This window comes from Hippocampus zosterae, chromosome 3 (assembly GCF_025434085.1).
Source record: "Hippocampus zosterae strain Florida chromosome 3, ASM2543408v3, whole genome shotgun sequence".
Classification (NCBI taxonomy): domain Eukaryota; kingdom Metazoa; phylum Chordata; class Actinopteri; order Syngnathiformes; family Syngnathidae; genus Hippocampus; species Hippocampus zosterae.
Window position 1 is genome coordinate 15,764,644 of NC_067453.1, and position 21,920 is coordinate 15,786,563.

At 43.5% G+C, this 21,920-nt stretch overlaps 1 protein-coding gene across 7 annotated transcripts in view; it reads left to right on the plus strand.

The window, feature by feature from the left end:
- Positions 1-21,141, plus strand: part of pclob (piccolo presynaptic cytomatrix protein b) — a 62,709-nt gene extending 41,568 nt beyond the window's left edge. For 5 of the 7 annotated variants that reach the window (XM_052060189.1, XM_052060191.1, XM_052060187.1 and 2 more), the window contains 16 exons: positions 60-185; positions 4,864-4,972; positions 5,397-5,464; positions 5,541-5,785; positions 8,143-8,190; positions 8,708-8,838; positions 10,321-10,347; positions 10,705-10,798; positions 12,373-12,444; positions 12,521-12,812; positions 13,296-13,490; positions 15,792-15,936; positions 16,012-16,070; positions 16,889-17,026; positions 17,755-17,900; positions 18,521-21,141. In XM_052060189.1, coding sequence (XP_051916149.1) covers positions 60-185; positions 4,864-4,972; positions 5,397-5,464; positions 5,541-5,785; positions 8,143-8,190; positions 8,708-8,838; positions 10,321-10,347; positions 10,705-10,798; positions 12,373-12,444; positions 12,521-12,812; positions 13,296-13,490; positions 15,792-15,936; positions 16,012-16,070; positions 16,889-17,026; positions 17,755-17,900; positions 18,521-18,664 — 2,039 coding nt within the window. In that variant the 3' untranslated portion in view covers positions 18,665-21,141. The remainder of the gene's footprint in view (positions 1-59; positions 186-4,863; positions 4,973-5,396; positions 5,465-5,540; positions 5,786-8,142; positions 8,191-8,707; positions 8,839-10,320; positions 10,348-10,704; positions 10,799-12,372; positions 12,445-12,520; positions 12,813-13,295; positions 13,491-15,791; positions 15,937-16,011; positions 16,071-16,888; positions 17,027-17,754; positions 17,901-18,520) is intronic. The other 2 variants (XM_052060188.1, XM_052060190.1) reach the window with 2 other exon arrangements.
- Positions 21,142-21,920: the final 779 nt, after the last annotated feature.

A 21,920-nucleotide genomic window follows, 5' to 3' on the forward strand; every position in this document is an offset into this window, starting at 1 on the left:
AAAACATGAAGAATCCCCCTACCGTGGATAGAACTTGATCGTGATATATTTGTTTTTAGGAAATGGTCTCGGGATACGGGTTGTCGGTGGCAAGGACATCCCAGGCAGCCAATGGGAGATCGGAGCCTATGTTGCACGAGTCATCCCAGGTGGCGTCGCAGAACAAACAGGAAAACTCATCGAGGGTAAGAAGACCATGACTACGTTTACACGCAGTCAACATTCAGGTTCAGGTCAAAATTGCGGTTTCTAAAATATTCTAAATAACTTGATTTCATGTGTGAGCGGAGAGTTTCTTCTGTATAAATGCTAATTGTGATCATTTGGAATGTCCCAATCTCAACAGCCGATATGCGGATAATGTCATGATGCAAATAGACATCATTTCTGCTTCTAACTTTCTACCATCCAAACACTCACCGCAGGAATAAAGCAGTCCGTTTCCTCGTCGCTCCAAAAGCTTGGTTCTGTGCTGCATCTGAATTTCCGAGCCATGTTTGTTTACCTCTGCGATTGGCTAGGAACCAGTCCAGGGTGTACCCCGCCAACTGTGACCTTGGATAAGCGGATAAGAAAATGGATGGATGTTTTACCTCTGCTTGTGTATTCCTGGCCAGACACACAGGCTTATATATAAAAAAAAAATCCTCATCTCACCCCTCGGGTGGTGTCCGTCCCTCATTCAGCTCGGGTCCTCTACCAGAGGCCAGGAAGCTTGAGGGTTCTGCGCAGTATCTTTGCTGTTCCCAGCACTGCACATTTCTGGACTGAGATGTCCGATGTTGTTCCCGGGATCTGTTGCAACCACTCATCTAGTTTGGGGGTCACTGCCCCGAGTGCTCCGACCACCACGACTGTCACCTTTATCTTCCAGGCTCTCTCCAGCTCCTCTCTGAGCCCTTGGTATTTCTCGAGTTTCTCATGTTCCTTCTTCCTGATGTTTCCATCACTTGGGACCGCTACATCCACTACAACGGCTTTCCTCTGCCCTATATCTATGATCACGATATCTGGTTGGTTCGCCATTACCATCTTGTCAGTCTGGATCTGGAAGTCCCACAGGATCTTCGCTCTGTCATTCTCCACAACCTTCGGAGGTGTTTCCCATTTTGACCTTGGGGTTTCCAGTCCATACTCCACACAGATGTTTCGATAGACTATGCCCGCCACCTGCCAGCATCTTAAACCCTGTAGTTATGTGTTGGATCGTCTCAGGTGCCTCTTTGCACAACCTACACCTTGGGTCTTGTCTGGTGTGGTATATCTGGGCCTCGATGGCTCTGGTGCTCAAGGCCTGCTCCTGAGCAGCCAGGATGAGTGCCTCTGTGCTGTCCTTCAGGCCAGCCCTCTCTAGCCACTGGATAGGACTTCTTCAGATCAGCCACTTCAGTTATGGTCCGGTGGTACATGCCGTGTAGGGGCTTGTCCTCCCATGATGGTCCCTCTTCCAGCGCCTCATCTTCTGTTCCCCATTGTCTGAGACATTCTCTGAGTATGTCATCCGTTGGAGCCTTCTCCTTGATGTATTCATGGAGCTTGGATGTTTCATCCTGGACAGTGGCTCTCACACTCACTAGTCCCCGGCCTCCTTCCTTTCGGCTTGCGTACAGTCTCAGGGTGCTGGATTTGGGATCGAACCCTCCATGCATGGTTAGGAGTTTTCGGGTCTTAACGTCCGTGGTCTGAATCTCTTCCTTTGGCCACCTTATTATTCCTGCAGGGTATCTGATCACTGGCAGGGCATAGCTGTTTATTGCCTGGGTCTTATTCTTGCCATTGAGCTGGCTTCTTAGGACTTGCCTCACTCGCTGGAGGTATTTGGCCGTAGCCGCTTTCCTTGTTGCCAGTTCGAGGTTGCCATTGGCTTGTGGTATACCAAGGTACTTGTAGCTGTCCTCAATGTCTGCTATTGTTCCTTCAGGGAGTGAGACTCCTTCAGTGCGGACTACCTTTCCTCTCTTAGTCACCATCCGACTACATTTCTCAAGCCCGAATGACATCCCGATGTCGCTGCTGTAGATCCTGGTTGTGTGGATCAGGGAATCTATGTCCCTTTCGCTCTTAGCATACAGCTTTATGTCATCTATGTAGAGGAGGTGACTGATTGTAGCTCCATTTCTGAGGCGGTATCCATAGCCTGTCTTGGTGATTACTTGGCTTAGGGGGTTCAGTCCTATACAGAACAGCAGTGGGGAGAGTGCATCACCTTGGTATATGCCACATTTGATGGACACTTGGCTAAGTGGCTTGCCATTGGCTTCAAGTGTGGTCTTCCACATCCTCATCGAGTTCGCAATGAAGGCTCTTAGGGTCCCGTTCACCTTATACAACTCCAAGCATTCAGTGATCCATGTATGTGGCATCGAGTCATAGGCTTTCTTGTAATCAATCCAAGCTGTGCACAGGTTGGTACGTCGGGACCTGCAGTCTTGTGCGACTGTTCTGTCAACCAGGAGCTGATGTTTGGCTCCTCTGGTATCTCTACCAATGCCCTTCTGCACTTCGTTCATGTATTGATACATGTGTCCACTTATCTTAGCCGCAATGATGCCTGACATGAGCTTCCATGTTGTGGAGAGACAGGTTATTGGCCGATAGTTGATGGGGCTGCACCCTTCGAGGGATCCTTCATGATCAGGATCGTTCGCCCTTCGGTTAGCCATTCTGGGTGAGTCCCATCCCTCAGCAGCTGGTTCATTTGTACTGCTAGGCGCTCATGGAGTGCTGTGAGTTTCTTTAGCCAGTAAGTGTGGACCATGACCGGGCCTGGTGCTGTCCAGTTCTTCATATCTGAGACTCTTTCCTGTATGTCTGCCACTGTTATGGTAACTGGGTTCTGTTCAGGGAGGCTGCTGTGCTCCTCTCTCAGGGTCGCCAGCCATTGTGCACTGCTGTTATGTGCAACCTCCTTCTCCCATATGCCTTCCCAGCACCTTTCAGTTTACAGTCTTGGTGGGTCAGCTCTGTTGTTAGGACCCTGCCACTGAGCGTACACTTCAGCAGGTTGTGTTGCGAACAGCCTGTTGATTCGTCTGGCCTCATTCTCTTTCGTGTACCGCTTTAGGCGACTGGACAAGGCTTGGAGCCTTTGTTTGGCAGTTTCGAGTGCTTCAGGTATAGTCATCTGGATGTACCTCTCGGGTATCGGCCTTTTCATCACACCTCTCTGGGCCTCCGTCAATTGACTCACATCTTTCCGGGCAGCCTTGATCTTAGCCTCCAACTGTCTTTTCCATGGTGGATAACGTATCTCATGGCTTCCACGGTTGCTCTTATATCCCAGAGTCTCCAGGATCAGCTCATTGGTTTCTGTGTTCGTTACGGTAGGGATCGCCCACAGTGCTGCATTCACACTTACTATGAGACTTTCAGATGGTACTTCACATAGCCGTTGTAATCAGTTTCTAGGTTGCCCAGCTTTCATTCTCGCCCTGATCTTAGCTTTCAGGTCAATTGCTGCGTCGCTCAGCATTTCATTCATTGGGGCTCGCCACCCAATCTCATCATCTGCATTCATTGGGGCTTGCCTCCCAATCTCTTGTATGACCTCCTCCTCTTATCTGGCAGCCTGGGGCCCTTCACCATGGAACCTGCGTTGTACCTCATCAATCTCAAGTTGTGACAGCAGTTGCCATTTGTGGATGTTGGAACACTGAGCTACTAGTTGTTTCGTGGTCAACCGTGACTGTGGGTTTCGAAGTAACCATTTAGCCCACATTCTCTGCATGTAACCCCTCTGACTAGGGTTGCTGGAGTAGTAGCATTCCAACAGAGGCATGTTATCGCATCTCGCCCATCTCCGCTTTGTTCCAGTAGCCCATTTTTCATCAAGGTGCTCTGGTTCCCCAGCACCTGACGCAGACCTTGTTTGGCCGGGCAACGTCTGAGCCGGCATGTCGTTTTATTGTCTCTCATCATTGTATGAGGTAGGCATTAGCGTGAAGGATCTTGCCCAAGGACCCACACTGGAGGGTGTTATGTGCTCATTTTTTTTTTGCCCCAAGCGGGATTCGAACCACCGTCTCCCGTATGCTTAAAGCCCAAAGACGGCTGGGATAGCCTCCAGCACCCCGTATGCCAAACCGATGCCTTACCAACTGAGCTATCCAGCCGCTATATATATATACACGTATGGGTGTGCGCAAGTGTAAAGGCAAACAGTTCGCGTGGCATTGCCGCAGTGATGTGCGTTGGTCTCTTGTTACTTGGTTGTGTGTTACATCCAATTATTGTGTGTACATTCGAAAAGGATATTTTCCACAACATGTGCCCGTTATTTTTATGAACTGACTTTTATAATTCAGGTCCTGCAGTCATGTACATACTGTCATTTATTCGTGTGCAGAACATGGGATTCTTTTAGTTTATCTTGGATGGTGTTAGTCATTAAGCTATTTTTAGTAGATGCAATCTCTTCCGAACACACTGAGGTACAATTTGCAAACAGAGGAGATTAGAAGCTGAGGCTTCTTAGTTGTCTCTGGTGTTCATCCGCAGTGCTGACTCTCGTGGTAATTTTGACAAAGGAGGAATGTTATTCTATCTTTGAAAAGATGATACGTAGGCGATGGTGCGGTCAGGGAGCACATGTTTACCCACCGGATGCTGAATGGAAAGGACGCAGAGCGCAGCACGACAGAACAAGCCTTCAGGGGCAAACCTAAATAGGCTGAGGAAGAGGAGGTGGAGGACAAAATGAATTGCATGGTAGGCTACAGTTTGGGGAAAAGACGCATATTAATCTGAGCTGTTTATCGTTGCAGCAGCTGGTTTCGTACTTGTAAGTGAGAAGTCATTCAGGACAGTTTTTTTGGCAAATCATTAGCAACTAATGACTTTTGTCCCCTACTGACTTCATTGTAGGCATGCAGGTGTTGGAGTGGAACGGTGTGCAGCTGACGGGAAAGACCTATGAGGAAGTTCAAGGCATCGTGGGCCAGCCGTGTGCAGAGGCGGAACTCTGCGTGCGACTGTATGTCACAGCTGTGACCGTTTTGGACTCGTCTCTCTCTCTCTCTCTCTCTCTCTGAAACATTTTAGACATGCTGTATTGCCTTTTTCATAATGTTTGTAAACAAGAGGGGCCAAGGTACTTACTTCCAGGTGGAAGACCAAAAGTTGTGTTTGGTGATGCACATCTTAAATATACCGCAAGACTGTCATTTGGTGGAGCACACACCTCCAAATGGAGGGACTTCCCATTTACAAAGTATCCAACTTGTGTAATTCTCAAAATTTTGCAACCCTAGTGATGACATGGTTAAAAGGCCTATGTGGCTGCTCTACACACGGCCAATGAGTGCCTTCCCCACTTCTTCTGTCCTCAATCCACGCCGCTATCATCTGTCAGCACTAACTGATGACTGCTAAAATGACAAATGTATGCTTTTTATCAGCGACCTGAACATGCTGTCTGACCCTGAGCACCCACAAGTCCTGGAGCACCACGTCCATCTTAAGGCTGGTATGTACAATGGATTTGCATGCATGTGTGTAACACTATCACAATGTGACTACCGGTACACGGCTGCTTCCTTTAGTAGGAGGCCAACGATCTCCTGGCGTGGATCCTAAGCAGCTGGCCGCAGAGCTACACAAGGTCTCCCAGCAGCAGGCGCCAGGCATGATGGGCGCCGGGCTAGGAGGACCCACAGGTCTGGGTGTGCTGTCGGCCCTGGAGAGATCGGCTGTGGTCCATTCAGGCACCGGGTCGGCCGCATCTAGCGGGGTGCCTAGCCCTGGCCAACCCGCGTCCCCTGCAATAAATAAGAAACAGCGACACAAGGTAATTGAATGGAAGATGAAATTGCATTGTGGGATTTGGATTATTCCGAAAATAAATTGTTGGGGTTGCAACAACTTAGTCGGTTACATACGTATGTGTTTATTTTTAATCTTACACACACACTTCTAGCTGTCCATCATGTCTGATGATGACACTTGCTCCAAGGGAGGGGAGGATTGGGGAGGAGAGGGTCAGCGACTCTGTCGCTATCGCTGGTGCCACTTCTCGTGGGCATAGAGACCGATCCTTGAGCCGCAGACTCGCCCACAGATGGAGCAAGGGAAACCGGATACCAGGGGAGTATCAGCTACCCGCTGATGTCGTTGAATGCGTTTCTCGGTTCGTCTGGCTTGGTTAATTTGGTGTATTTCAGAGATTGCAGTGGCACAAGTGATCTGCCAGGTTGGTCTGTTGAGTGCAAGTGTTTCAAGCTGCGTGGGGTTGAGGTTGGCTCGCTTTAGGAGGTCCCTGCTGTAGTCCTTGAGGCGTCGCTTTTGCCCCCCAGCAGAACGCTTTGCACCTCTCAGTTGGCCATAGAGGACCTGGCGGGGCAGGCGGTTGTCTGGCATGCGAATGGTGTGTCCGATCCACCGAAGATGTTTCTTCGCCACGGCCGCTTCCATGCAGATGGAATTGGTGCTTTTGAGGATGTCTGTATGGGGAATTCGATCTTCCCAGGACAGGCCGAGGATCTTTTGCAAGCAGCGGATGTGGAAGGCTTCCAAGGTAGTAATGTGCCGGCGATATGGAGTCCATGACTCTGACCCGTAGAGCAGAGTGGAGAGACATACTGCATTATACACAGCAATCTTGGTACGGGTCTTCAGGTTTCGGTTTTCAAAGACCCTCCTGCGTAGGCGACCAAAGGATGATGCTGCTTTATTAATACGGGTGTGGACTTCAGTGTCAAGGGAACAATTTGAAGATAAAGTGGAGCCAAGGTAGGTGAAATGGTCCATTACTTTTAGTAGCAGAAACAATAATAATCATAATTAGTAGTAGTCGTAGTAGCAGTTGAAGTAGTATCAAAAATACGAATTACTACTTAAAATACTTATTTACCACTCTGTTCTACTAATACGAATCATGTCTTTAATGATGAGTACACGACTACTACAGCTACTAATATCAACAGTGATGCCAAAACACAAAAACAATTAAATCACAGGTATGTATTAAATACAAAATACACACAATTAATAAGATTGACTGTTGCATGTGGTGGGGCGCTGCATTTTCTGCCTGTAAATGCAAAGTCCAGACTGTGGTGCATCCTGTGTCATGCATTAGCACCACCCTCGGTTCATCTCTGCCATTTTGATTCCATTACCGAGTCATCACAAAACGCGTCCAAGTTGAGGCCTGCCCCAGGGAGGAAGGTCAAACGCTATTATGCTTTACATCAGACAGTGACAGGCCAATTATGATAGAACAAGTAAATGCAGTCCTGTGGCGCATGCCCCTCACTGGAAGTGTGAGAGGAAGTGTGCAAGGACACACACACACACACACACACACACACACACCTTCATTTACATGAGTCACATTGTTGGGGACCAGCTTGTAAGTCCACACAAAAAATGTTGTTCCCCACAATGCCGCACATGCTCACACATGCACACACATCACCCCCCCCCCCCACACACACATACATTGATTTACATCACTTGTTTTGTTTACGAGGCCATTTTAGTTCCCACAAGGATTTACAGTGGAAATAAAAACACACACCAGTTCAAATGCCAGATTTCTGTTATGTCCTGTTATTAGGACCAAGATAAATCATTTCCAAATCTTTTTCCAACATTTATGTGACCGCTAGAAGAGCTGAACATCATTTGGCGTTCATAAGAGGCATTTTAACATTCAGGCAGTTGTTTGCTGACTCCTATTAACATGTTAGAATGTGATTGGTTCATTCGAAACACGGCCACATCCCCATTTATGTGCGCAAAGAGTTGCGCAAGCACATTATCACAGCTGATTATTTTAACTTTCTCCTCTCAAAAAGACATTTTTTAAATGGGGTTGCTCAGTTTATCGGACACGTTGCTAGTCTTAACTGTTGTCAGTTTAACTCGTATTATTTGTCAAATCATATAAAGTTCAGATGGTCTGCTTGTCATGTAATGGTGGATTATTAAAAATGATTAGTTTTGGGCTCATTTTTTAACAATCGAAACCTGGCATTTGAACGGGGGTGTAAAGACTTTTTATATTCACGCGAGTCCCTTCAATGTATGTCTGATCTGGTTTATATAAGCATAAATGGTTAGTATTTATTAATGTGGATCACAAGCATGTTGTTAATTATTCACCTAATTAAAAACAAGTCTTCTTGTTCCCATTTTTTCCAGCCAACAGACATGATAAGGATGTCTCATCCCATTACTGGAGAAATTCAGGTAGAAAACACATTGCTTCCCCTCTTCACTCAACAATAAGTAGTAGTAGTCATTAAAAGTAACAGGTTCAATATCATTGAAATCGGGCTTGAAATACGGTTAACGGCTGTTCTCAACGTTACCATGGCGAGCAAAGTTTAACTCTACCTCAGTGATGTAGGTACGCAAAGGCCGTGACGGTGAAGGATTTGCAGTGCAGACTGGAACAAAACGAGTAAAGGCCAAAGCTGGGTGAGGAGAAAACTAGTAGCAGAAGAAAACCAGTAGAGGAAAAAACGCTATTTGAGGACACCGGGATAAAGCCAGTATGAAGATTTTTTGGACGTGCAGATGAACTTTTAATTTAATTTTACATTTGTTGATATTTATTTTAAGCTACAGCAATGCATTTAAAGGCAACCTAGAAGATGACCAACACTTCTAACTTAGCGGTACTTTAAAAGCAAATAGGCCAATTAAAAGCCTTTCTCATTGTTGGGCTGCACACCAATAGTAACGATCACCTCTCCCGCCTAAGCTCCAGATCAACTACGACAGGAATGTGGGAAACCTGATCGTTCACGTTCTTCAGGCCAGAAACCTGGCACCGAGGGACAACGATGGCTACTCGGACCCTTTCGTCAAGGTCTACCTGCTGCCCGGGAGAGGGTGAGCATATGCGAGCAACTCTAGTCATGTCTCCACCTTGTCTGTCTTGCGCCTTTGTGTGTGTGTCCTTGTCCTGAGTTCGCTCTCCCTGTTTGTTTCTTGATGATTGCACTCTTTGGAATTATTAAACTACGAGATGACTACTTATACTGCTTGGGGTTGTTATTCCTAGAAAGTGATACTGCTGTGTTTTATTGTATATTTAGAGGAAATTGTTATGAGATCACCTGCTGAATATTTAAGCTTTCTCACTTGCAAAGAAACTAGTCTCTATTTTTATCATTGTTGATTATGGGAGTACACAGAATATCAGTCAAAACACACATTTTTTTTGGATGAAAGTCGGAAAATGTTATGTATTTTATGGAGAGAAACACAAGTATTTGATCTCAGAATTTGGGTTCAATTTCAGTTATGTTTCCTTACTGTGTGAAGCCAATCGCAGGGCATACATTGACAAACAAACATCCCCACTCACAATCACACCTGGGGACAATCTCAAGTGTTTAATTAACATATCCAGCTTGTTTTTGAAATGTGGGAGGAAACCAGAGAAAACCCCCACACACACAGGGAGAACATGCAAACCCCACACAGGAAGGCCGGGGCCCTGAATCAAATCCTGGAGCTCTGCACTGCGACTACTCAGTCGACTGTGAAGCGGACATGCTAACCAGTTGACAGTGCCGCCCGAGCAGATATTCCCTTCAATGGAAATCAGCTGGTTAAACATTGTACAATTACACACTGTATTTCATCAAGTGTACATTCATTGAAAAGTTGAGTGGAAGTCAAATTAAGTTCCACTCTAATGCTTATAGTGCATTTTAGGTCATTCTGAAATTCCCCCCAAAAGCTGAATAACACTTTGCTAGTAGGGCTACTCACTTTTCACGTGTCATTACCATCATCACTAAACAACCATAAACTAAGAAAGTGTTCCATCCTTTCTAAATGCGCAAACTAGCAGATCCAGCAGGCGATGAAATCGTACCTTCCCCCACTGTAAACATGCCTTGTTGTTGTTTTTGCTCTGACAGCTCTCTCCATGAGAGCTTGAAAATAGCCCAGAGATCAATAGGGCTATTAGTCTCCCTAACAGTATCAGTTTCAGATAAAAGACACGTTTTTAAGAATCAGCACTCTCGTCGAGCTCCTCTCCGTGCGTATGTCCAAAATGGATGGCTGACGTTGCAGTAAGCAAAACAACACTTCTGATTTGCCCATCAGCCAATTGACCTCAAGTGTTGATGCTCATTAACGTGTATTTCCAGAGTGCAAAACCTTGTGTGTGTTTTCATGTGACCTTGATAAGAGCATATGGATTGCCTCGGCCCGGCTCACTATCCTTTGACTGCCTTTATTTGGGCTTCTCTGACTGTTTTTCTTTCTGTTTGTTTATTGTTTATTCTATTATTTATTGTGTTATTCTTTCTTGTTTGTGAAAATCCGCCCTCCTCTTCCTCTTCTGGACTCCCTCAGCCAAGTCATGGTTGTCCAGAATGCAAGGTAGTGTGGTGCTGATCTTTGCTGTCAGTTGGTGTTGTACCACTTTTTCGTACCCTTCCTTCAAATTCTGTGTTTCGTTTCCCATGCTTTTTGTTCTTTGTGTGTCTGCTGTGTGTAGTAGTGTTAAGATAAGATGAACCATGATTTCTGCTTCTTCTCCTTCATGGCTCTCACCTTCAAATCTCCTGTGCCTCTTTTGTGAAAGCATTGAACGGAAGAATTTATTATTCATCTATTTCAATCCATGATTTTCAAACAGTCATAATGACAAGCATCTTTTCCTTTACATTCGTGTGTATGGACTATTGATGGTAATGATGGTTTTAAAATGTTTTGTGTGTTGTCCCAATACTGCAGTGTGGACAACAAGAGACGGACCAAATATGCGCAGAAGACCATGAACCCGGAATGGAACCAGACAGTCATCTACAAGAACATCCATCTGGAACAGGTGAGGGTGCGGGTGTGTGCACACATGTGCGCACACACACACACACACACACACACACAAATTCAAATAGTCAATAGATGACACATCAGGGCTCAAAGAAACTCACTTTGGCATTTTGCCTATGTGAACAAGCACAACTGTTCACGCAAAGTTCCATAGTAACAGTAAAGGTTGAATGTCAAACATTTGTGCTACATAAAAATAAAATGAACAAGAACTTTACATTGAGTTGGTGTGATCAATTCATTATAGGATTTTGTCATTTAGCGTGTTCTGAAAGCTTCTTTCATTGGCCCTTGGTAGACTTTTATCCCCACTCTCAACACACGTCAATCACAAGTCAAAATGTTTCTACTCTCATATATTTTATTGTTCATTGACGTACAAAGGTACTTCATTGTTTTTAGTTAAGAATGAACATTTTAGGATTTGTGCCATATAACCATCTTTTTCATAAAGTGTTTTTCATCCCCAAACGACACTTGCTTGACATAGTTCAACTCAACCCCCTCCTTCCACTCATCCACAAAAACCACAAATAGTTTTTGTGGATGTGGTCTATTTCCTCAAAATGCTCTCAAGCGCGCGCACACACACTCTTCTAAAATATTCTCACACACACTTCTGAAATATTCTCATACGCTAGAGCAGGGGTTGGGAACTCTGGTTCCTCGAGAGCCATATCCTTGCCTGTTTTAGGTCCCTCCCTACCCCAACACATCTGATTCAAATGATTAGCTCATCAGCAAGCTCTGTTGAGGCCTAAAAAATTGACTCAGGTGTGTTGGAGTAGGGAGGGACCTAAAACAGACAGGATATGGCTCTCGGGGAACTGGAGTTCCCTACACCTGCGCTAGAGAAACACTCGCTCCATGTACAGCACTTTGTATGCAGCGATGGCTGTTTGAAAGTGCTCTATAAATACTGTTGACTTGACTCGAATGCATTTTTCTGCTGGGCATGTCTTGTTTCTGTATGTCTGCGTGCCAATGTCATGCACGGATCCTAGTGAGTCTATATCAGTGTTTGCAATCTCAAGCCCAGTGTCCGCTCCTACGACCCTGATTTTAATGCTATCCACCCCACAATGACACACAATGGATCAAATGCTCAATTTTGCCCAATCCGAGCTCTGCAAAGTATCGGAAATTACCAAAAGAAAGAAAACATCACCCATGCGCACAGTTAGATTGTCTTGTGAAGCAGACGAGATAACCATTCAACCACCGTGCCACCTAAGATGGAGTACAGGGGCAGATAGTACAATGAAAACATCAGGGTCCCCAAAATTAAACCCTGTGGAATACCACATGACAGCGGGGCAGAGTGAGGCTCAGAGCAATCAAGGCTAACACATATTAGCATATTATGATTGTATTTCAGGAGGAAGTATGAAATTATTTCAGTTTTATATGTGAGAAGATTTATTTAATGTGTGTGATAGTATTCCACCTGACTGAATAAGAGCATTTCAACTTTGTTGGCAATTCTGAATGATGTTCCTGACAGCCCCTCACACTTGTGAATGAATGTTCAGGTGGTATATTGTTTTGCCTCTCTCCTCTTCAATTTAGCTGAAGAAGAAGACTCTCGAGGTGACAGTGTGGGATTACGACAGATCCTCATCCAACGACTTCCTGGGAGAAGTGAGTCATAGCATCTGTCTTCCTTCAAAGTCAGTTACTCTTCCCAAAGCTAATTCTGTTTTGTTTTTTACTTCAGGTCTTGATCGACTTGTCCAACACGACCCAGCTAGACAACACACCTCGCTGGTTGCCACTCAAGGAGCAGAGTGAGAGTATTGAGCACAGCAGAGCCCACCACGGGATTCAGGGGCCGCCTGGGTCTGGAGCCGGACAGGGCCACAGTGCCCAGGGCCACCTATCATTGTCCGGGATGGGGCCTGGGCACGGTATGGGACAAGGACCAGAGCAGGGAGAAGGGAACTATGATTCACCCATCAACTCCGTAATCAAGAGCAGAAGCCATGGAATCTTCCCTGATCCTTCTAAAGGTAAGGAGAACACTTGGCTTACAAAAGGTAACCAAGTGTGCAGGGCCCTGGAAAAAAATTAAAATGACACGGCAACACAGAAAGGCTGAAATCCTGTTGGATAAAAGAGAAAAGAAAACAGGGTTTGCCATGGTAGTCAGGATGCGAATGAAACACACGATAAGAGCATTTTCTGGCAATATGTATGTCGTGAAAAATCATCTGTTGTATGTTTCGGTGCAAGAGATGTGAATTACGAGTCCATATTATGAAAAATGGATTGTAAGTGCCACCGTTGTGCGAATGACAACTCTGAAGCCAGGCCTGGCAGGGAAATATCATTCAATTCTGCCTGTTCTCCCATATTCATGTTTATCTGTCGAAAGTTTTGATAGAATAAATGCTAAATGCCCACCTACTGATGCTTTCCCGCGTCGCTCCTGCTTGGTAACAATGACCAAAAAAGCCTACTAATACATTAAATCCACACTGCCATCACCACAGATTTGCAGATGTTGCCTTTGGAAAAGTCCCTCAGCAGCCCGGGCAGTTCTAAGTCTTCTTCAGATGGCCAGCTCCGTTCGCATGGGCCGTCGCGGAGCCAAAGCAAGAGCAGCGTTACCCAGGCCCACTTGGAGGACGCCGGGATAGCCATCGCCGCTGCCGAGGCTGCCGTGCAACAGTCCCGCCTGCAACCAAGTAAATCCCTTCCCTACCCTTGATGCACTTCCTTTGACACACTTCCTCCCCTTATTTCTTCTCCCAACTTGTGCATGTAGCTAACACTAAAACCGCTAACTTAACATTCACTTATTGAATTTACCTACAGTGAACCCTTCCATTTTTGCTGTCAAGCATTTGCAAATGTTGCTATTTTTTTTCTAATGGATGGTGGGGGGAAACGTTCTACCATTGTTCACTTAAAAGCTTGCCTATTCACTGTTTTGTTTTGTGTTTTTTTGATCAGGACAAAAATAATGTCTCAAATAAAAATGATGCTTTGGCGCTACCTGGTGGCATATTGTGTCAAGCAATGATGTTCAAGCTAGCATCATTTGGTCAGGCAATAGCTTTATCGAATGGACATGTGTCATGCGACACACAATCTTGCCAGCACATTTTCCATTAACTTTCAGCACCATTCAAAATCGACGGACAGAGAAACTTCCAGAAATGTACAAATCTTTATGGCGAAAAAAGCACTCAAGTTTTTCTGTCCATTTATTTTACAAGTGTGAATGGAGCAGGAAGCTCACAGGAAAATAAATTTCAGCTCTCCGGTGAGATGGGAAGTATTTCACAGAACCGGTCTATGTAGGCAATAGACTTTGAGCTTTGCTGCTGTCTTGTGGCATCAGTACGCAATTAAACATTTTCATGTATGCTAAATTAAATTAAATTGTAATATATGAGGGGGTTCACTGTACACCAAAGATTATCCAAAAGAGATGGGGCCGGTAATACAGATTCAAATTAAATTAGTATGAATAAAAAAAAATGATCTGCTTGTTTTCTTGCTTGGATTTAAGACATCTCAATAGAACAAAGTTTCTGACTTTTGTCATAAAACAGTAATAAAAAAGTTATCAAATGCCAACCCTTAATAATAACTAATGTGCATGAGCCAATCCCTATTAAATGGTTTCTCTAAAAGCCTGAAACCAATGTGGGGATGGCTCTCTCTCAAGTTCGCAAAATCAACAATACATGTCGATAATGTGTTCTCAAACATATAAGCATGTTACCGCAGCTCCCCTGGCTTTCGTACTGCCATACTTTGTGTGTCTTTGCATGTGTGTACCATGTGAATGCACCACAAGCAAAGAGGCAACATGCGCACACACACACACAGACACACACACGCACACACTCACATGGGTATGGCACACAGGCTCCCCACCCTACCTGCACTCCCCCCTCCACCCAAGCACCCACCCTCTTTATTCCCACTGCCCTCAACAATTGGTGGTCAAAGCAGCAAACAGCGTCATTGCCAGCCTCGTCCACCAATGAGAGCAAAGACAGAAAAAGGGAAGGTGAGCAACATATAGGAATGACAATCAATATGTGAATCCTAAAAATTGTTTAAATGTTTTAAAACTGAATACAAACATCTTGTGTGTGAATAACTGACATGGTAAATCGAAATATTGTAAGAATTGTTTCTTCATCTGAAAAAGTGTATGGATTCCCTACACAGTACGTTATTTTTTGTATGTTTGTCAGTGTAATAATAATTATTATTATTATACATTACATATACATTATTATTACAATATAGTGACTCTAATATAGTGTTAGAAATAGTATTATAGTACTTCAGTTTAAGGAAATAAAAAGGAAATAATATGATATAAAAAATGTGTTTCATATAAAAAAAACTTCTAGAAGTACAACTACAAGTTATATTAAGTACTGTAGCCGTATTACTGCTTCGAATATTCGTCGAGGTGTTATTGTAGTAGTAGTAGTTGTACTAATAATTGAAGCAATATAATAATTCCATGTCAGATGAAAAATTATCTAACTCGAAGTGTTTAGATTTTCTATAAACAAACAAACAAAAACATCTTTTCTTGAAATAAAAAATAAAATTTGATAAAATAGCGATAATATCCTGTGGGGGAAATCAAAAGAATATTCATAATAGAATTGACACTGTTAATGTTTTGATCATAGCAGAAATATCATTTTTAGAGTTTATTCAATATTAATTGATTAATTGAAAGACTTTGTTATATCTGTAAATGCAAATTATCCAGCACACCTGTCCTGATTTATATCTATCTATCTATCTATCTATCTATCTATCTATCTATCTATCTATCTATCTATCTATCTATCTATCTATCTATCTATCTATCTATCTATCTATCTATCTATCTATCTATCTATCTATCTATCTATCTATCTATCTATCTATCTATCTATCTATCTATCTATCTATCTATCTATCCATCCATCCATCCATCCATCCATCCATCCATCCACGTGTGACAGGACCAGGCCACCGGCTGGGCGACGTCTCAGGGCCGGTGGTGCTGTCTGCCCCCAGTCTCGTGGGCGACGCCTACGGGGGTGGTCTAGATGGAGGTGAAGGTGGAGGAACTGGAGTGGACAGTGCCATATTTCAAATCCCGCACATGTGAGAGGATCCTTTTTTCAGTCCATTGTGCATGACAGTGCCTCATGCTAACATTGTTTGTCCTGTTTGTCGCAGTAGTACGACTATTCCAAACGGAACGGATAAAAACCACATGGGAACTCCTGAGAATGAAGGTAAGTGGCTGTCATCTTTTACCTCGAGAACCATAGAGCACAATGGATGCAGAATATGCATGAATTTGCCACTTCGCACATTCGATCCCAAAAAACTCACCTATTCACCGATTTTGTACTCAGTCCAAAGCATGTAAATGTCTTCAAACTTGTGTTCTTTGTACAAGTACAAGTGACTCATATATAATAATGAAATTCCTAAGCTAAACTTGTAACCAGTGATAAACACAAATAGAAAATAAAAGCACTCTCAAGGAGCATGAAGCAGACGCAAATACTGAACTAACTGCCTCACAGTAGCTCCTGACGCGAATCTCTAGGCCACGCTCCTCAATGACATACAACCCAGACATGTATTACAATTGGGTTGGTGTGATTCGGCTTAGTTACACATTATAAAAACAGTTATTTTCTTTCCATTCTCTTTTATCATTTTTCATTATGTTTATATTGTACTTTATTATAGTTAAATTTAAATCATGTAGCAAAAAAAAAGTGTTTTGGGCTGTGAAGTAAGACTTTCGTTTTTGCAGTGTGTCACCACCTGCTGGCCATTCACTGCAGCTAAAGGGAGGCAACAACCGTCTTTTTCTTTTCAACTAAGAATGGGCCATAAGCGACATGTACATAATTCTTTTTTCATTCACTCTGAACATTCACTCCTTTTTTTTCGAATCCGACTTGGGCCTCTATTGTATGTAAATATGAATCGGATATGGGATGCGCCTGCCTCATTGAGCGCATATGCTGCTGAATCAATTGAAAGACGAACACATAACTCATTGGACTATGCACGTGACCGCGGACTTTTGTTGTAGGCGAGAAGACACAAGTGATGGGCGAGATCAAAGTGGCTCTGAAGAAAGAGGTGAAGACGGACGGCGACCAGTTGGTCCTGGAAATTCTGCAGTGCAGAAACATCACCTACAAGTTTAAAAGTCCAGACCACCTGCCAGGTGGGGGCAACTGCCACCGTGTAAATGGAAATAGGCAAAATGGCCTCCCCTGAGATGGATGAAACCTTTTTCAAATTCATATTCCACAAACGGAATATCAATCAGAATACTGTACCAGGTTTAGACTAGTGGGGTTGGGGGACTAATTAATGAAATGAAAAAAAAATGCTTCCCCTTTAAATTGGTTTTCGAAGGAGTGGGTAAGTTTCTGGAAAGTTCTCAGTCAATTTTCCTGGGAAGTTGTACTGGTATTTTGAAAATATTGAGCAATATACCTGTATATTCATTCATTCATTCATCTTCCGTACCGCTTGATCCCCACTAGGGTCGCGGGGAGTGCTGGAGCCCATCCCAGCCGTCTCTGGGCAGTAGGCGGTGGACACCCTGAATCGGTTGCCAGCCAATCGCAGGGCAAACATAGACGAACAACCAACCACGCTCACACTCACACCTAGGGACAATTTAGAGTGTTCAATCAGCCTGCAATGCATATTTTTGGAATGTGGGAGGAAACCGGAGCACCCGGAGAAAACCCACGCAGGCCCGAGGAGAACATGCAAACTCCACACAGGGAGGCCGGAGCTGGAATCGAACCCGGTACCTCTGCACTGTGAAGCCGACGTGCTAACCACTGGACTACCGGGCCACCCATGAACAATATCAACATTTTATTTTAACCGCAGTCTGAAAGGACATTCTTGTCTACTTTGCCTGTCGTGTGCCATCAGACCTGTACGTGAAGCTGTACGTGGTCAACGTGGCCACTCAGAAGAGGATCATCAAGAAGAAAACTAAGGTTTGCCGTCACGACCGTGAGCCTTCCTTCAATGAGACCTTCCGTTTCCCCCTCAATCCCACAGGACACTCCATACAGGTACACCCTCAAAAAAACAAAAAGCAAAACAAAAAACAAATCATAATACAATAATACAATACACTGTACAATGGACAGTTTTTTTTTATGGAATGAAAGTGGAGAGATTGTACAGAGCAGAGAAAGGAATGCAGAAAACAAGATTTTCTGACAAACACGCAAGTACTGAGCCATTTCATGATCAGTACAATTGCTCACATTCCCTATGAGCATGACAAAATAATCTTATCTGATGAGCCACATGCTGCTTCACCAAATAAGCATTATTGTCGGATCACACGCAGGAACCTGTTGTGTTTAATTTAAATCCATTTATTTATTTTATTTTTATTTCATTTATTATCGCGCTTGTCCTTCTTGGTTTTGGGGGGAAAAAAAGAATAAATGCGATACACCCAGGACAGGGTGATAAACAGGCATTGACACTCCAGTTTATCGTGTTCAAGCAACCGAAGAAGCACACTTTTTAGAATGTGGAAGGAAGACAACTCATGTAAACATGGGAAGAGCATGCAAATAGATTGATATCTAAACCCAGATGTCATGACTGCAAGGCAGATGTGGTAACCACTAGGGCATCGTGCTGCCCAGGTTAAATCTCCATGTTCTCTTCCTTGTAGCTTTTCCTTGTATCCAACGGGGGCAAGTTTGTGAAGAAGACCCTCATCGGTGAAGCCTACATTTGGCTGGACAAGGTGGACATGAGGAAGAGGGTTGTCAGCTGGCACAAGCTGCTCGTCAGCTCAGCACCCAGCAACCTCTGAGCAGATAATCATCATGATTATTGAAAAAAAGAAAGGTATAACAACTGGTAACTTGACATCCATGAACATTCGGGAGGTGTGGTGTGCTAATAACTGCCATTTTTGACTTGGACTTATTTTTATCTATAGCAGAGATTTTGGAATGTGTTGTGAACAGAAGAGGTTCCAGAGAATATCAATATATTCATATATGACACACACAGATACAGACGTTAAATAATGGATGAAGTTTTGCCAATCTTGGACAGATTAAAGTTTCAGTTAGGAGACAGCGATGGGGAAGAATGACTAAAATGTTTATCATTAGAGCTCGGATTCACACTCAAATTCACCATTTGGCATTTGTATTAGGGGCAGTGAATGACGTCTTCATTGATTTACCGAATACACACTTCATAGCCCAAAAAATGAAAAATACAATTTGCTAAAAATGGAGTGCACTTCCATCGCACTTAAACTTCATCATACGTTTACAAAGCCATATACACATGTGTTATTCAAACATATTGAGTGTAGCTTTCACCAGCATGTTGACGCAGCATATCAACTCACGGAAATGTACATCTATTTTCTACAGTGCTTGCCCTCATTCATTCTCTTATCTGACTTTGGGCGAGAGGCAGTGCCCACCCTGAGCTCGTCACCAGCCAAATGCAGGGCACAAACAGACATGCATACATTCATTTTCTATAGCGTTTGCATACACGAGGGTCCTGGAAGAGCCGGAGGCTACCTACCCGACTAGACAAAACACCCTGGATTGGTCGCCAGTCAATCACTCGGCACAAATAGGCAAACGCACGTCCATTGTCAAAAGCTTGTGTCCCTAGTTGACGTTTGTGTGAGCTGGAGGCGATCCTAGCTGACTTGAAGTGAGTAGAGGGCACCTTTGATTGGTCGGTAGTGAATCACAGGGCACCTACAGACAAACATTATTATTGGACTTGTCCTCAAAAGGGTATTCGGATGAGCTGGTGCCAGTCCCACAATTTTGTTTGAGAGGTGAGGTACACCCTTGATTGTTCACCCATACACTGCAGGGCACCGAGAGAAGCATTGCCGCGGGGAATTTTCCAACACTGAAGAATGGCTAGTGTTTATTTTCGCCCATCAACAGCTCCCTCCTGGTTTTACTTAGAAAGTAAATGGATCGAAAATATGTGTGTGTGTGTGTGTGTGTGTGTGTGTGTGTGTGTGTGTGTGTGTGTGTGTGTGTGTGTGTGTGTGTGTGTGTGTGTGCGTGCGTGCGTGCGTGTGTGTGTGTGTGAGTGTGCATGTGTGAGAACCCCGGTGCAACATGGTGAACCAGCCTACTTCTCTGCCTGTGACCAAAAAAAAAACACACACACTCTGGGCACTTAATTAGAGTGCAGGTTAACCCTGTATACAGTCGTAACCACATACAGAAACAATATAATATATTACAAAAAACACATTGAAGCATATCACTAAATATGAAGAGGCTAAGAACATGATGTCACTTTAACAGCAAAAAAAAAGAGAATAATCATCCTAAAAAAATGACAATTAGAAAGAGAATATGGAGATTTTTTTTTAATTGTGCCATTTACCGCTTCTTTTGAGGTACTTCTATGCAACTTTTTTCCCCCAGTAATTATATGTCTGTCTGTTGAAACATAAGGTCTAAAACAAAACAAAAACAAAAAAGAAGGGGGAGAAAAGTATTTTATTTTGTAATGGATTTGAATCTATTTGTGGGCGTGGAAGCTTGTGCACTTTATCGTTTCCCTTATTTGTGTGTTTTCATGTTTCTGCAGTGGAATGAATTGAAAACGTCGGACATTTAACGTGATGTGCATTCATTTGTCTCTGTAGCAAATTTTAAAGAAAAGAAAAAAATAAGTATACATAAACGCGAGGGAGCTCTACAAAATGGCAATGCACAAATCTGACCACACAAACACGAACAGCAGTCTTATGTACAGCGAGTGAAAGCTTTGTTTCCATGCAAAATTCTCACCTAATGACTGTTTCCCTGTTCGACTCTTCGTCACCGTTCGTCCCGTTGGCTGTTGATTGTGCAATCATCCGCGTGCGTGAATGTGACTTTGGCAGTGTACATAAAGTGTTTATTTTCTACAGAGTGAATGTTTATTTTGTCCAAATATGAGCATGCGAGGGAGGGGAGTAGAAAGAGATATAAATGTACAGTTAATGCGTGTCTATAGTTGTAGACAAACACAAACGTGAGAGAAAAATGTCTTCATGTTGTGGATGTTGCATGTTTCGTCCAACACATTATGTATAGTTATGCTGACTGTAAAGAAATATGCTTGTAAAATGGTCTTGTTTTTCCACCCCCCAAAAAATAACAATAATGTAATGGTTTTGTGGTTGTACACAGGATGTGTTTAGACATTATGCAAATTGTGCTGTAAAGAAATAAAAGACATCCCTGCTACCCCTCCACAAGTCAAAAAGAATAAATATTAAAAAGAGACTATATTACAAATGCAGAGTGGAGTTTGGTCTTTCATTTCATGAGTCATGCATTTAGTTTCAATTATGCTACAAGGTATAATAAAGCTGCAGTGGGCACACCGTCATGCCAATCATAAAAACAAAATAGCATTTTGATTTAATCTTAATAGTTTTAATCGGGTTATTGTCACTCCTGTCACAATTTGATGTCAAGGCAAAAGGTGGGCCCAAGTGCATGGAGGCAAGATGGGAGAAAAGCAAACGGACTACGTGGACGACTTCAAATACGCCATCAAAAAAAGTCCCAAAACATACGCTACAAAGAAATTTGGATTAACCACAAAAGAGAACATAACATGAATACATCAACGTGACTAACAACTTCCACACACAAAAACAACAATAAACCGAGAAAGACTAAAAGAAACCAGATAACTAAATGCAAGAAAACTGAGGAGACAACAAGGCACATCTGGTCAAGACACGCATGACTGGAGGGAGCCGATTGGTCGACACAAGGAACAGGCCTGATTAGGTACGTGGAAATTGAACAAGGAGACATGACATGGAAAAAAAGGGGCAAAAGGAAATCATTCAAAAATAAATTTTATCAAGACAAAACAACAACAGATCATAACATCTGATTGAAACACCCTGATGAAGTTGGAGAACTTTTTACTTTCCTTCCGACTTTGTGGTTTGGACCTCCCAGTTGAGTGGCTTCCCAATGCTTGTCCTGGTGGGACTTCCCACTCCCAGGGAATGCTGCATATACTCAGAAGTGTTCGACACTTTGATAAGAATTACATAATTC